The 16,011-nt window shown below is 43.4% G+C and overlaps 1 protein-coding gene across 1 annotated transcript in view; it reads left to right on the top strand.

Moving 5' to 3' along the window:
* Positions 1-763: 763 nt before the first annotated feature.
* Positions 764-16,011, top strand: part of ADAMTS5 (ADAM metallopeptidase with thrombospondin type 1 motif 5) — a 50,924-nt gene continuing 35,676 nt past the window's right edge. The window contains exons 1-3 of the mRNA XM_067739272.1: positions 764-1,122; positions 1,442-3,302; positions 14,540-14,672. Of these exons, the coding sequence (XP_067595373.1) occupies positions 2,196-3,302; positions 14,540-14,672 (1,240 nt within the window). The 5' untranslated portion in view covers positions 764-1,122; positions 1,442-2,195. The remainder of the gene's footprint in view (positions 1,123-1,441; positions 3,303-14,539; positions 14,673-16,011) is intronic.

The raw sequence follows: 16,011 nt of genomic DNA, 5'->3' as shown, positions 1-16,011 counted from the left end.
TTGGAGTGCACAGAGGTGCCCCTGCTATCCTTGGCATGCATCTCTGTGAATTAAACAAAGGTAGAAAGACAGAAATGTGCTAACTATATAGCAGATTCATTTTTCAATGATGTATTCATTAATTCGTCTTGGAATAATGGGGAAGGAAGGTACTCTTGTCCCTACGGTAGACCTTCTAACCATTATCAGTAGTGGTTAGAAAGTAGGATTTTCCTTCTTTTCTACTAGAGTTGATAATTTGAGGAAAGAAAGAGGAGAGAGAAACCAAGTAGCAGTAACAATACCACTCAGATACTAATAAACACCAGCCTGCGCCCTTCCTCCCCCCAAAAGTCTTCTTTTTCACCGAAAAGGAATTTCTGAGAATGATAGTAGGTCAGGGCCAAGGGTGGTGGTGGTTGTTTTAGGAGAAATAAATACATATATGGGTATTTATCATTTAAATATCATTTTAGACGAAGGAATAAAAGAAAAGTGTGGGCACTTTTTGTTTTTTTTTCCTAATCTTATGGGGAGAAAAAAAAAAATAAGCGCAATTCCCTTCAAGAGTTAACTCTCCCCCCCTCCCGCCCTTGCCTTCTTAAAGCAAAGCAAAGGAAGTTCCAGTCATCCGGGATTAAGTGAAAGATCGTGGGCGAGGATGAAAGGCGCGCTTGAGGAAGCGGGGAGCCCGCGGCTCGCACACAAAGGCGCGGAGTTCCCAGGCCTCCCGCGGCCCTGTCCCGGGGACACGCAGCCCTCGGGGCGCAGAGACGCGCCAGGAAGCGCCCGCGGCTCTCCGCCTGCGCGGCCACTCTGCTGGTGGCTCGGAAAAGTTAGTCACCCGAAGACCGAACCTAGCGTGCATCCAAGAACGAGAGCGAAGAGTCCGAGGGATGCGGAGGGAGGAAACCGGTACCGGGAGAGCGGGGCGAGGGGGCGCACGGGAAGCTGAAAGCCCTTGGCTGAGGGATGCGGTTGCAAGGTCTACGAGGCCAGAGCGCACCGGCGTGCACAGGGCAAAAACGTGCTGCAGGAACTTCCTACCGAGGGAAAGAAAAGCAGGAGAAAAGGGGGCAGAGAGAGACTTGAAACGTCTCAGTAACTTTAAAAACATACCAAAACACCCCGTCAGGAGATGAGGTAAGCCGAGGTTAGCCAACCCCGATTGGTTGTGAAATATCAGACAAACCCCAGCCGCTGTGGCTTTAAATGAGGCCAAAGAAATCTTCTGTTTTTCTTACTCAAATACTTTTCTCCCCCTCGCCCTTGCTCCCTCCCCCACCCTCCTTCCACCTCACCGGGTCCCTTCCTCCTCCGCTGTCGCCCTTTCCTCGATCACCCCCCAGGCCCGCCCTCCCCCATCTGATTAGGCGCGGACCAGGAAGGGTGGGAGTGGTGGGGGAAGCTCTCCCTTTAAGAGGCAGCTTGCAGTGACGAATTGTTGAAATTGCCATTGCAGGATGGCATGCCGCTATAAATTCATTGTTCCACCTCCTCGCATCTTCACAGCGCTCGCGCTGCTCTCCGCGCTCGCAGCGGCCGACTGGGGATGACGGCGGGCAGGAAGACACTGCATCAGAAGGGACACGGACGCGCAGCTTCGCTGGCTCGCCGCAGGCCGCCCCTTGCATTTCTGTTTTTCTGTTAATTTTCTGTTAATTTTTATGGCTTTTTTTCTTCTCTTTCTTCCCTTCCTCCCGGTTCCAGTAGAGTCAAGGAAACCCACAAAATAAGAAAGGAAGCGGGCTCCGGAGCTTGGAACCCCTGCTGCCGGCGGGTCCCGAGCAGCAAGGGGGCTGGAGGCAGCACGCACCAGTTGCCCGCCTGGTGCGCGGCACCTTCCTTACTTTTCTCGGTGCCCCAATCCTGGCTGGGGTTGGATTGGGTTTTTTCCCCTTTTCTCCACAACCCGGCTTCTTTTTCTTTTCTCTTCTTTTTTCTTTTCTTTTTTTTTTTCTTTTATTCTTTTTTTTAATCCTCTTTCGGGAGCACGAATCCAAACATTTTCCAAACCAACAAAGAAAAGTTCGCACGCTGGCATCGCGGCCGGGACAGGCTGGCGCTGCTGCCGGGTCCCCCTCCCTCCGACACTTGACTCAACCTTGCAAGCAAGTGTATGTGTGTCCCCACCTCCCGCCCCGGTAACTTCCAGAGCGAATAACAAACCCCCATAAAGTCCCCGTCGCGCAGCCCCTCCCCGCGGGCAGCGCACTATGCTGCTCGGGTGGGCGTCCCTGCTGCTGTGCGCGCTCCGCCTGCCCCCGGTCGCGGCCGGCCCCGCCGCGGCACCTGCCCAGGATAAAGCCGGGCAGCCTCGGGTTGCTGCTGCGGCCGCCCAGCCCAGCCGGCGGCAGGGGGAGGAGACGCAGGAGCCGGCCGAGCCTCCCGGGCACCCTCACCCCCTGGCGCCGCAGCGCAGGAGCCACGGGCTCGTGCAGAACATCGACCAGCTCTACTCGGGCGGCGGCAAGGTGGGCTACCTGATCTACGCGGGCGGCCGGAGGTTCCTCCTGGACCTAGAGCGGGATGGTTCGGTGGGCGCCGCTGGCTTTGTGCCCGCAGGAGGCGGGCCGAACGCGACCCGGCGCCACCGGGGCCACTGCTTCTACCGGGGTACGGTGGACGGCAGCCCCCGCTCTCTGGCTGTCTTTGACCTCTGCGGTGGTCTCGACGGCTTCTTCGCGGTCAAGCACGCGCGCTACACCCTGAAGCCGCTGCTGCGCGCGCCCTGGGCGGAGGCGGAGGCCGGGCGCGTGTACGGGGACGGGTCCGCGCGGATCCTGCACGTCTACACCCGCGAGGGCTTCAGCTTTGAGGCCCTGCCGCCTCGCACCAGCTGCGAGACCCCCACGTCCCCGCCAGGGCCCCGTGAGCGCCCCCCGGCGCACAGCAGCCCGGACCGACGCTGGGCGCTGGCCCTGCAGCTCCCGGACCAGTCAGCTCCCTCGTCCGATGGGAGTCAGAGACCACAGACGTGGTGGAGGCGGCGGCGGCGCCGCTCCGTCTCCCGGGCCCGCCAGGTGGAGCTGCTCCTGGTGGCCGACGCGTCCATGGCGCGGATGTACGGCCAGGGCCTGCAGCATTACCTCCTGACCCTGGCCTCCATCGCCAACAAGCTGTACAGTCACGCCAGCATCGAGAACCACATCCGCCTGGTCGTGGTGAAGGTGGTGGTGCTGGGCGACAAAGACAAGAGCCTGGAAGTGAGCAAGAACGCGGCCGCCACGCTCAAGAACTTTTGCAAATGGCAGCACCAGCACAACCAGCTGGGGGCTGACCACGAGGAACACTACGACGCGGCCATCCTGTTTACTCGGGAGGTAGGTCCCGCCTGGGGGAGTGGTTCAAGCCCCGGAGTACGGAGGTAGGTCAACGGGACAGCCTTGTTGACAGCCTTGTTTCTCCCACAAACCGCCTGCCCCCATGGGTTTTCTTCCCTGCTTCTTGCAGGAAACCCAGCCAGCCTCCAGATCTGCTCCCGTATTCGGGATAGAGCCGGAGCAATTCAAGCCTTAAATGACCAAGACCTGCTCACACAATCAATCCAACAGGCAGGATGTCTCCAGTCTGAGATACGCAGTCATAGATGCGTAAATGTGGTAAAATGGAGCTAGAATGCTTGGGGAAATGTGCGTCGTTAAATGAGAAAAGGGGGAAAGCAAGTTTGTCTTTGGAATCAGGGATCATCTACTTTCCAATGAACCCAAAGATATAACTTTGTCTAACCTAATGGCAAGGGCTGATGATTCATTCACTGTAGTCACTTTTACCCACCATCTTCCTTTGTAAACGTCCATACCTTCTTACTTGAACCCCTTTCAAGACATTAGTCAAGGGAAGGCTTTCCAAAGGAAGGACTTGTTTTCCAGTCTGGCTTCCTAATGGAGTTCTTACATACCCAGCTTGGTGGAATCTTGCTTCCTTGGATGGAAGGGATTGGGGATGGCCAGGAGGATATAGAAACCCAATCTTCTGAGGTTCCTTGGCAACTCCTTTGCCTAGTCCTCCAATGCATGGCAAGAACTGCTCCGTCCTCCACAGCTGCCAGTCAAGGGTCACATCCAGCTTGCATGTTTGGGTTTTGGATGAATGTTTCTGAAGCCCCAGTGCGGAAAGATCTGGGCAAAGAGTCAAGACATGAAGGAATGTTTTCCCAGGATTTCCCTCTTTTAAGGAAGGGGGTTACAGGAAGGGAAAAAATACTGATCTTTATAGGCCCAGAGGTTCTGGGAGGAACACAATATCTATGTAGACCGTCACAAAAGTGTGACATTCAGATACAGAGTCTGGACTGGTTTTGAGCTTGTTTTGCTCAGAGCTTTGAGCCTCAGTTTTCATAGCTGTACTCTGATTGGCGGGTTTGAGTCATGCTTTCACATGCCTGGTAAGAATGGACTTTGAAAGCTCATTCTTTAAGTGTTTGAGATCCATCCAGGATAGAGAGAAGGATTAGAAGCTTTGAAATATTATGCAAAATCATGGTGCAAAGGGAGCAACCAGAACTAGGACAGGAAATTCAATGATGGCTTGCAGGAGGTTTCAGAATCACATAGCTCCACCACCTAATTCTCCTATTTTTACTAAGGCACCTCTGGTATGAAGGAAAAGTGTTGATAAATTTGGAGTGGAGAAACACTTGTGGTTCACAGGGTGGACACAGATGTAAACCACATGTAAATAAAGATGCCGGAGGGCAGCAGTTTAGGGAGAAGTGGGCAACGCACAGTGCTTTGTACAATGGAAAACCTTTCTCTTCATGAAGTGATCTCCTGGAAACCATCCTTTAATTTTTCTGCACAACATTAATCTTTAAAACGGAAGAACATTCATTTTTGTAGCCTTCCATATGAAGTGAAGTTCTCCTGTAAAACTATCCCTTTTTTATTTGGTTTCCAAGTCTTTTTTTTTTCTTTCTTTCTTTTTTTGGTTCACAACTTTCCATGTCTGGATTTCTTGCTTTGCTACATCACTAGGGGCTGCCAAGAAGGAGGCTTCAGAGAGTTTATGGAAGGAAGTTCTCTAAAGACTGAAGAAAAAATACTTTTGTAGGCATACTACTGCAAAGTGTTCACTTTGAACATTTTCATGGTTCACTTTCATTTTGGAATAAAAATGCACATTCCATACACATTAATAGAAGACCCCAATACTCCCTATTTCCTGCCCCATAATTTTCCTAATTGCTTCTTAGAAAAAAAAGGAAAACTAGTCAGTGATTCAAAATGATCTGTCTGTTGCTTTTTCTGGATTTGTTTTTTGTTTGGGTAGTTAACGATTCCTATTTTCCAAGCTTTGAAATATATCAGTTCCTTTAAATAGATAAAGCAAGGGGGAAATAAGTTAACATCTATCTTAATTTTAATAAGTATTATAAGAACATTCATTTTTCAAACTAGTCTACACATGGAAAATATTTTACATGGGCCCTCCCTGGCCTCCTTGCCAAGCAGAAGCATACTTTTAGTAAAGTAAATCTCATTTAGTTTGTGGTTGGCCCTCTGGCATATACATCTAACTTGATGAGAACCAAATATTTGAAGAGCATATGATTATGAATGTATGCACCTAATTTTAAAAACGCAATTAATTAGGGGGCTGAGGAAAATATTACAAGACTCATGTAGCATTCATTTGAGAGTACTTTAAAATATAATGTTAATCTCTGCCTAATACTTCAGAATGTGGAAACCAAGAGAGCTAGAGGAGAAATGATCTGAGATCTTCAGTTTCATGGAAATCAGATATCTGGGACCTAAAGAAAAACTTTCATGGCTATTTTTTTTTTCAATGAGAAATACCCGGAGTTGGCAGCAGGATCTACTTTTACATCTCTGTTTTGAATGTAAGAGGTACGTTGCTTAGCAGCCAGACGCCAAGCCATGAAATCCATGTTTTGATGGGCTCTGAGCACTGTTCAAATTCTGTATCCAGATGTCTTCTCCTAAATTACTTGTTTTTCAGGCATGAAGCAAATGTGTGAGGATATGTTTTCCACCCATGTTGTCTAGCCGAGGGCACCTTGAGCATTATGTCTAGGAATCAGCAGAATAGTGCTAGTAATTCATTTATCAAACTAACAGGCTTCACTGTCAGGACTGTACCCCAGCACAAGGCGCTGTCCTAATTAGGGAAATATAGCACCAGTCACTTTTTTGCAAGAGGAGCCATTTTCATTCCAGAGTGGCACTTAACGCTGGAATTCATACCACTGCTACCATCAAACAGTAGAAATCTGATCTCCCCAGGATTTATGTTTGCTTTCCAGAATCCTTTTCTGGTTCCTGGCTTCCTCTTTTCTTTTAAGATAGTTTCCTTAAAGGCACACTCCTAAATCCATTTTGGAGATGATGCACTCTCCTTTAGAAACAAAACACCTACCTGCTTGAGAAAAAAAGTGGGAAATTGTTTAACATTTTCTGTCTGTGACCATACCACCCTGAACTTGCCCGACCTCGTCTGTTTAACATTCCCTCACCCCTGCACAACAAAGCTTAATGAAAGCTTTACTTTTTCATTGCTTGAAAGCATTGGATTGAAACTGAACCAGCTACGAGACTACATAATAGAAAAGGTTCATTCATTTTCATTAATCATCAGTGTGCCAGTTAACAGGCAATTGTGTGTCAGCTAACACCTCACTTCTATATTCTGCCTTTTTTTTTTTATTTTATATTGGAGTATAGTTGATTAACAATGTTGTGTTAGTTTCAGGTGTATAGCAAAGTGATTCAGTTATACATATACATGTATCTATTGTTTTCAAATTCTTTTCCCATTTAGGCCATTACAGAGTACTGAACAGAGTTCCCTGTGCTATACAGTAGGTCCCTATTGGTTATGTATTTTAAATATAGCAGTGTGTACATGTCAATCCCAAACTCCTAATCTGCATTCTGCCTTATAATGCTGTGGTGGGGACTCCACCCAGAATTAACAGCTGGCTCCTTGCAAGGTTATGACAATAGGGGGCCCTAGAGGAAGACTGGAAGCTTGGAAGAAGGAAACGGATGTGCTTTTTCTTATTTGCTTGTAGACTGAATCGACTATTTCAATCACATATTTGAGTTCAAATCCCATTTAAATTCAAAAGCAAGCCCTTATCAAGGGATCATAGCTGATAGGTCAATTCTAACCAATAGAAGGCTAAATGTCTAAGAAATGGGAAGACTGGGAGCAGATTCAGCAGCTCAAGTTGACATTTTAAAAATAAATTGTGGGGCTTCCCTGGTGGCACAGTGGTTGAGGGTCCACCTGCCGATGCAGGGGACACAGGATCGTGCCCCAGTCCGGGAAGATCCCACATGCCGCGGAGAGGCTGAGCCCGTGAGCCATGGCCGCTGGGCCTGCGCGTCCGGAGCCTGTGCTCCGCAACGGGAGAGGCCACAGCAGTGAGAGGCCCGCGTACCGCAAAAAATAAATAAATAAATAACAAAAATAATAAATTGTGAATTGAAAATTTCTGAGAGTAGGTCTTAAAAGTTTGCATCACCAGAAAAAAAATTGTAACTATGTGTGTGATGGATGTTAACTAGACTTACTGTGGTGATCAGGTTGCGATATATACATATATTGAATCATTATGTTTTACACCTGAAACTAATATAATGTTGTAAGTAAATTATATCTAAATTAATTGTGAAGAATATTACCTAAAATCTGAAGTCTATTATATGAGAGACAGTAAACCACAGCACACAGGACATACTGTCTTCCTCACTTTCAGCACCTGCCTCTGGGCATCTCCTAAGTGTGAGACACTCATTTAGGGAGCTGAAAGCAGCGAGATGGAAAATACCTGGTCCCTGCCCAGCCCAGCTTATCACAAGGGGAGAGGAAGCAGATATATGCATAAATCAGCTAATGTTAGGAAAACGCTAATAAATGCTGTAACTAAGCTATAAACAAAGGCTTAGAAAGGAAAAAGGAAGGAAGAATCAATTCTGCCTGTGTATCTTTATACAGGCTTCATTGTAAATGTAGAATTGAATTGGTCCTCGAAGGATGGGCAGATTTGATTTGGATTCAACCACCTTTTATTGAACATTTCATAAGATGCTATCCATAGTCATAAACCATTTTATAATTAATCCTTTCAGCGGTCTACAACCATAGTGACATTATCATAAGTTGACAGATAAGGACATTCATACAAAGAGAAACAGAGATAAACTTCTCAGAGTAACAGCTGACAGGTGGCTGAGAGGGAAGTTCGTCCTGTCTAGTGGTCTCTAAAATAAAAATATTACAGCAAATTTATTCAAACATTCAATATGCTTCTAATAGGCAAAGAGGGATGAAGAGGTTTGAAAAGTAGCCCCTTTCCAAAGAACCTATTCTAGGAAACAGACAAGGAAATGAATAATTGTTATACAGTGTGATGACTTTTGTAATAAATGTGGTCATTAAATGTCATGGAAGTACATTGGAAGGTAGCCTAACCCATCTGAGTTCAATTTGGAAGAAAGAGGAGAATTAACCAGATCTATAAGGAGGAAATAGGCATTGCAGACACACCAAACTAATAGTGCAGTGGCCCAGAGGCAGCATGGTAATTCTGGGAAATATAGGGGTTTAGGTATGATAGGACAGATGGTATGAGAGTGGAAAGGTGATAGGTTAGTCTAGAGAAGATGATAACAACCAGCTTATAGAAGAAATTCTATTCCATGTGTATTAGTCTTCTTGGGCTACCATCGCAAAACTCCATAGACAACAGAAACTTACTTTCTCAATTCTGGAGGCTGGGAAGTTCAAGATCTAGGTTTCAGCCTATTTGCTTTCTGGTGAGAACTCTCTTCCTGGCTTGTAGACTGTTACCTTCTCACTTTGTGCTTACATGGTGTGTTTGAGGGGGCAGGGGTAAGAGAGAGTTTTCTGGCATCTCTTCTTAAAAGGACACTGATCCTATTAGATCAGGGCCCCATCCTTATGATTTAATTTTACCTTAATTACCTCCTGATAGACGCAATCGCCAAATATAGTCACGTTGGGGATTAAGGCTTCAATACATGAATTTAGACAGTGGCAGGGAACACGATTCAGTCGGTAGCATAAAGAGTTTAAATTGTAAATTAAATTCAGTGGGAGTCTATGGAAAGAGCATCAGAAGGAAAGCAGCAGTGATCAGAGGGGTGTTCTTGAATGAGCCTTCTGGCCTAAGTAGTTGGGTTAGAGCCTGCGGGAGCCTTTACAGACTATTTCGATAATCTTCAAGGAGAGACTCAAGATGGTCTAAACTAAAGCAGTGGCATTAGAAGTAGAGAGGCAGGGGTCGAGTCAATAAGTGTTAAAAAGAAGTGGATTTGAGTAAATTAATCCCTTCTAACAGGAGGAATATTGGGGCTAAAGTTTGGGCCAAAGAAGTTGGGGAGATATGCAGGAAATAGTGGACAAAATGGATCATAAAGGTGCAGTTAAAGCTGGCAAGGAAGCCTGGGTTGCATTGTGCAAGGTTTTAAATGCCAGGCTGAGGTTGGCATGCCTTTTAAGTTTTGCAGGAATGGAGGAATCCTATAAGATCTGGGTTCTAAAATGTAACTGACTGCAGCATATAGGTAGGGAAGTCACAGGAGACGAAAGGACCATTTAGAAACCTTAGGTGATAGTCCAGGCAGGAGGGAACAGTGGAAGGAACAAGAAAGAGAGGACATCTACATGAGGCATTTGGTAGATGGAGTCAGTGACTTACAGTGACTGATCTGATGCGGCAGGTGAGAGACAGGCAAGTTAATGATGTCACCAGGTTTCTTATCCATCACTTCCAGTTTCTTGCTTTCTGGAATTTCTTTCTCAGTGCATTTTGTATTTTTCTGTGCCTCTAGATTATTGAGTTTCACCAGATATACCACAGAGAGAAAGACTGTGTTATTTGTTACAACCAAGGAATTTGCTTGACCAAGTAGAGATTATGAATGTAAAAGATAAGAGTAATGTCGGGGGAAACACAGGTGATGATTTAACTGCACCTTGGTGAAGTAAGTTCAGGAATTGGAGTGTTTAGATATAGGTTTGAATTGCAGCTCCACCAGTCTCAAGCTTCTGATTTTGGACACTAATGACCCCTGAGCTTTAATTTCGCCATCTGTTAATTGAAGTGTTTTCCCTTAATCTCAACATGTGTGTAGCTGGAACAAACCCATAAACCACCTGGTCCAAGTTCCTAATGCTATTGATGAAGGAAAGTAGTCTCAAAGCATATAAATAATTCACACAATGAATCTAATTAATAGAGTTGAATTTAAAGCATCACTATCTCTTCTCAGCTTCCATCTCCATTCTCCAGAACGACGACTCTTCTGAGCATCTATTCCCCTCAATCTCCAATGTGCTCCATCTTTCCTTTCTCTTCTTCTTATCTCATATTTACCAGGATAAGTTCCCTATCTTGGAACTCCGGGCCCAGGCTACCTTTCCAGCTTCCCCTGTTCATCCTCCACCAGGTCTATCCTGTACTCCAGCCACAAGAAACATGTTGTCATTTCCAAAACAGACCCTGCCTTTTCCCACCCCTGATATATTCACGAGTCTTTCCTTTTTTGAATACCCTTCCTCTAACACTGTCAGACTCCCTTTCATCCCTCAAGATCCAGTGAGCTCCTTTGAAACACCTTTATTGATTCCCCCAAGGAGAGCTTGGCAATTCCTCTTCTGAACTCCCTCAGCAACCTGTTCAATCTGCTTCCTTCTTGACATGTCTTGTTTTGCTCACTAGATCATGATGTTTCTTAAGGGTCAGGATCAGATCTTATTGTATTTATTCACCACACTGTCAGCACTTCACACAGTGTCTGGCAGGTTGTGGACACACAATAATTGTTTTAGGAATAAGTGTACCTGGATCCCTTGGTCCCTAATCCAGCAGAGCTCCATGTTTTTTGTGTTACCTAGTTGTATCCAGAAGCATGGACAGAGACTGCAGAACATGGGTCATTGTCATGGTTGGCCTAACAGACCCTATTAATGTAGTTTCTGCTGAGGTCCAAATCAAGATCTCTGCTATTGGGGGCTGCTGTTTAGGTAACCCTAAATCCCTCTTCACTAGGAATCTGGTAGACAGATAGGTAGATACCTGAGGCTAGTTAAACCCTCTTCTCTGCCCTTCCCTTGAGCTCTGAGCTTGTCCTTACCAGGGGGTAATATCTGCAGAAATAGAAGATGCTGCTATTTAACTCCAGATTCCCCCATACAAGGTACCCTGCCTTCATTTTGGCTGCCGTTACCACAGCTGTGATGATATCTGCTCTTATCAGCCTTGACGTTTCCTTCCTTCCCTCAGCGCATTTATGCTGCCTGAGAGACCAATCTCCCATCAAGACTAGAAATCCTGCGTCTCCTGTTATGCCTTCCACTTTGCACACTCATATCGGCTTAGTTCATTTTCCCCACCCAGTACCGACCACTGGGATTTTCCAAGTTGTATTAGCTTCTGGGCACCTGCTTCTCAAGGTAGCAGACTTTGCTGGCTCCCTCCCCGACCCCACTCCATCCACAAGAATAGATCTGATGTACTGTGAGTCCTCCTAAACTTCACGATAAGTCACAGATACGGCCATATTCATGATCCTCTAAATGACCACCCTTAGTCACCATGTCAGTGACCGCCCTGTCAAGTCTTCGTTGGGCTTGCTGACTATCTCGGCTCTATTTTAGGTACAATGTCCCAGTCCTGGCTTCTGGCCAGGACCACACCACAAAGCTACCAGTTAAATCTCTGCAACCCTTACATTTTATTAAATCCTCCATTGCATTGTTGTCTACACGATATCAATATCATGATAAGATATCAATCCTGCATAAAAAGAACCATCTTTAACATAGCAGAGATATAACTTCTCTTCAGATTTACACTGACTAAGCAGAAGAATTCTTGAGAGCACTTTTATTTTGTTTGCCTCTTATGTGGCTACTGTATGTGATTTATATTTCTTTAGTATCCCCTGTTTCCAGATTTGGAAGATAGATGGATGGGTGGACAGACGGAGAGACAGACAGACAGATAGATAAATGCTATTGCCCCAATGGTGTCTTTACTCTTTCTCTGAATTAAAAAAAAAAAAATTTCTATAAATTTCAAATAAGGTTTGCACCTGTAAATGTTGTTATAAATCACCATCAGAAAATAGACATGAATGTGATGTGCTGTATTCTTAATAATTTGATGCACAAGTTGAGTTTTAATGCAATGGAGTGAACAGTGCCTCCCAAAGAAATACAGGCATTCGTTGTATAACTTGAGGAAGAAACCATAACTGAGCTGCCACGGTTTGAAATTGCATGAGTGAAGTGGAAATGTTGCCAGTTTACATAATTACAGTTACAGAAATATAGTCTGTGGCTATGCAGTCAAGGGTTTAATCAGTGTGATTAAAAAAATAAATGCTTCTGTTCATTATTTTGTCACATGTACAAATTTCTGTGGCAAAGGGCCAAATGCATTTAATGCAATTCAAGGATGACAAGGAGGTTTGATGGGCTCTAATGAGCAATTGATTAGCAGTAAACAGAGAGAGATTAAGAATCCACATTAAACTCTATTCAGAACAAGAGGACCATTTCCATTAGCTGTGGCTGTTCATCCGAGCTTATTAATGAAGTAAGGAGTAAGAAGGGGAAACAATTCTTCGGTTTTGTTATTTGAACCCCAAATTGTGAAGATAAACATAAAACACGGTTTAAAAAAATATGCATGTGCAGAAATAACCCACAGTGTCCAGTAGTTCACTTAAACCATGACCTGGGCCTTTGGTCTTAACGCTACTAAAATGACTGGGGGAAAAATGGATTAAAACATGTATTGTACTATATAATTATCTCAAAGACTGATTGTTATGCAAAAGTGTGTTCCAATTTCAATTTTAAAAACTACTAATTTGTTCTCAACAGCTGTAATTTGAGATCCCATGGATGACATATGAGGATACCCAGGAGACATTGGGAGGCTGTTGTTGGTTTGGTGACTAGATTCACCAAGGCTACTTGGCTGAGATTTCTACTGTCTGCAGCTATAATAATATGGCGGCCGCAGTGCAATTCATCACAGCTGGGATCTCATAATATACGGAACACAATAAGGACCTGAAAATGTACTAGGGAGATCGTAGGGTATACCTTTTAAATATTATTCACCTTAACTGGACTTTTATGCAGCTTTTTATGCAGAGAAAAGTTAGAAGAGTGTGTTGACATTGACTAGGCGGCATTAGTTATGTAGTAGTAATATCTCGTGCTGGCTTCCTGCAGTCTGTTGAGGTCTTGCTAGCATACAGCATATTAAAGGTATGTGACAATGTTCAGTAAGGCAAAAATCTGTATAGGATAACCATCTTTTCTCTTTGTCCTGGGAGAATAAAAATACTAGCTCCATGTCATCAAAAAAAAAAAGTAAAAAATAAAATTATGTGAGGTCTACATTGCATCTGACTATATGTCAGAATTCACCTCAATTAAGCAAATATTTGTTGAGTTCCTATTATAAGTCAGGCATTGTGATAGTTGGAGATACAAAGATAATAACTGCAACAGAGAGAACACTTATTTCAACAAGTAAATAGTCATTTTTCACAGTAATTAATATTTTTTAAAAATTCTTCTGCAGTTATTCACTTATGGCTTTTGCTTTGGATAGAAATATATATACTGTCAATTAATTTTCATTGAAAACAGGAGTCAAATACAAGAAAGTCTAATGTCCATTAATACTCAAATAGCACTTAATGGAAAGCTTATCATTACAAATCTATCATGTCAAAAAATTTGGCTTATATTTTCTCTATATGCTTCGTAATTTCAAATTGTCTTGTTGATGTCTCTTTCATCTAATTTGATCATATTAACCATTAGCGAGGTGTGATCATGTTCCCCTTTGAGAATCTCTTAAAAGCTATGCAATTTCTCTCCAGGAGAACATGTATGCTCATTTATATAAATACAGTATATTACATATATTTTCTGAGAATTGATCAGGTTGAAAAACACTACATTAAACACTGTGGGAAAGAGTGTATAGACACAACCTATGAAATTACAACCAATTTGGCAATTAAGAGATGATCTTTTGAGGAATTACCCTTATAGATTAAAATTTAGTTTCTTACCCAAATTACTGGGAAATTTATATTCTGCCATAAATAGGTGATTGCAATTTGCCCCTGTGATGGAAAACAAATTATTAGACTTGGCTTCTAATAAATTTAGCAGGAATTTAGGTCAGAATATTAAGGCTTTCCTAAGTGTGACTGTATGTGAAAGTGATCCATGGCATATGTGCCTGCATATACACAGTACAGCTTTGTTAAGGCTGCGACTGCTATTGTAATGGACAAGCCGCAATCTTATGACATCTTTTAAAATGTAATTGAGTCCCTTCTGTGCTTCTGGGACCCAGAGAAGCTTAGAAGAGTCAATGCTATTAGTTTGTCTTTGGAAGGTTTCCAGAGCTGAGCAGGTGATACCATAAACATATCCCAGTGTTGACATTTGGAGTGAGCAAGTGGCTCTACAAGGTGGCTCCTTCTGGATGTAAATTGATTTTAATGATTTCTTTCTTTCTCCTGGGCAGGATTTATGTGGGCATCACTCATGTGACACCCTGGGAATGGCAGACGTTGGGACCATATGTTCTCCCGAACGCAGCTGTGCTGTGATTGAAGATGATGGTCTCCATGCAGCCTTCACCGTGGCTCATGAAATTGGTATGCAGTGTCTTTTCTCTTCCCTGGCCAAATCAAACACTTGTAACAGCTGCAACAGGAACCAAAATACTTGGCAATTAATTCCAGATTTCTCCTGGTTCAGATGCAGCATTGGGGATTACATTTGTTTACATTTGTACTTTTAGGGTTAACTAATAAGAGGGAAGGAAAACAAAGTCAGGCATACACAAAAGTTATTTCCTTTCTGTCAGTGCCATTTAAAAGTTTAAGAGAAATTCGCTAGTGCTACCGTCTTTTGAAGCATCCATAAAGGACTCAGACAAAATTTGTCACAGTTGACAATGGAATGCAGAGATGTTTGCCTTAGAAATTACTCTATTGATTCATCCAGGGCTAATCAGTTTACACAGAAATTCATCAGGTTTTATTCCACTGTGAGTGATAACAGTCAGCTCCTGGAGAAGGTAATCAATAGATTATGGACAACATTCCTGTCTTGTTTTTAATAGCAAAGCAAATGAAACAAAACCTAACAGTTACCAGGGTTGATTTTAAAGTGTCACTTACCTGGTGACATTAAGAAACTCATCTAAATCCTAAAACTAGAAATTTAGGACTGAGTTAAATATGAAAAATATCCCAGCAATTAGGAATATGTGTTTCCTAATAATTGACCTACTAGGTATATAAGAAGTTAATTTAGTACTTAGGATTAAATGTTAGAATTATACCCATCTGGGCTCAGTTCTTGCTAAAGTACTTTCTACCTGTGTCATGCTGGTCTGATTATTTAAACTCTCTAAGCTTCAGTTTTCATATCTGAAATATAGGCATAATAATGCCTATTTCATTGAATTATTTCAGGGACCAAGTTGGGTAAGTTACAGATACCAGCTGTTATTTATATCCATATACACTTCTGTTTATCTTTTTAATTAACTAGTTCATTTACTTTTTAAAAAATTTTTTTTGCGGTACGTGGACCTCTCACTGCTGTGGCCTCTCCCGTTGCAGAGCACAGGCTCCGGACGCACAGGCTCAGCGGCCGTGGCTCACGGGCCTAGCCGCTCTGTGGTAGTTCATTTACTTTTTAATGTGTCACATTTTAGCATTATCTTTTTGGAGGCAAAGTATGGCTTGATAGTTATTGTACTTTTTTGCTGTATTTTATTAAGAAGATTGTTTTCTTAAGCTAAAACCATAATTTTAAAATAGAAATTAAACTTTTTTCCCATAATTTTAGTAGGCAAAGAACATTTCACAATGTGTTGATTTTTGGCTGCTATGTTTTCTTTTGGACTTAAAATAACTTCACATCAAAAGTGTAACTGTATAAGTCAGTATATTGGAGCAGTAAAATAGAAATCAGCACTTAAAT

Source organism: Pseudorca crassidens, chromosome 5 (assembly GCF_039906515.1).
Source record: "Pseudorca crassidens isolate mPseCra1 chromosome 5, mPseCra1.hap1, whole genome shotgun sequence".
In the NCBI taxonomy this organism is placed as follows: Eukaryota; Metazoa; Chordata; class Mammalia; order Artiodactyla; family Delphinidae; genus Pseudorca; species Pseudorca crassidens.
Note: the sequence above shows the minus strand (reverse complement) of the source record. Positions and strands in the feature narration are given on the sequence as shown.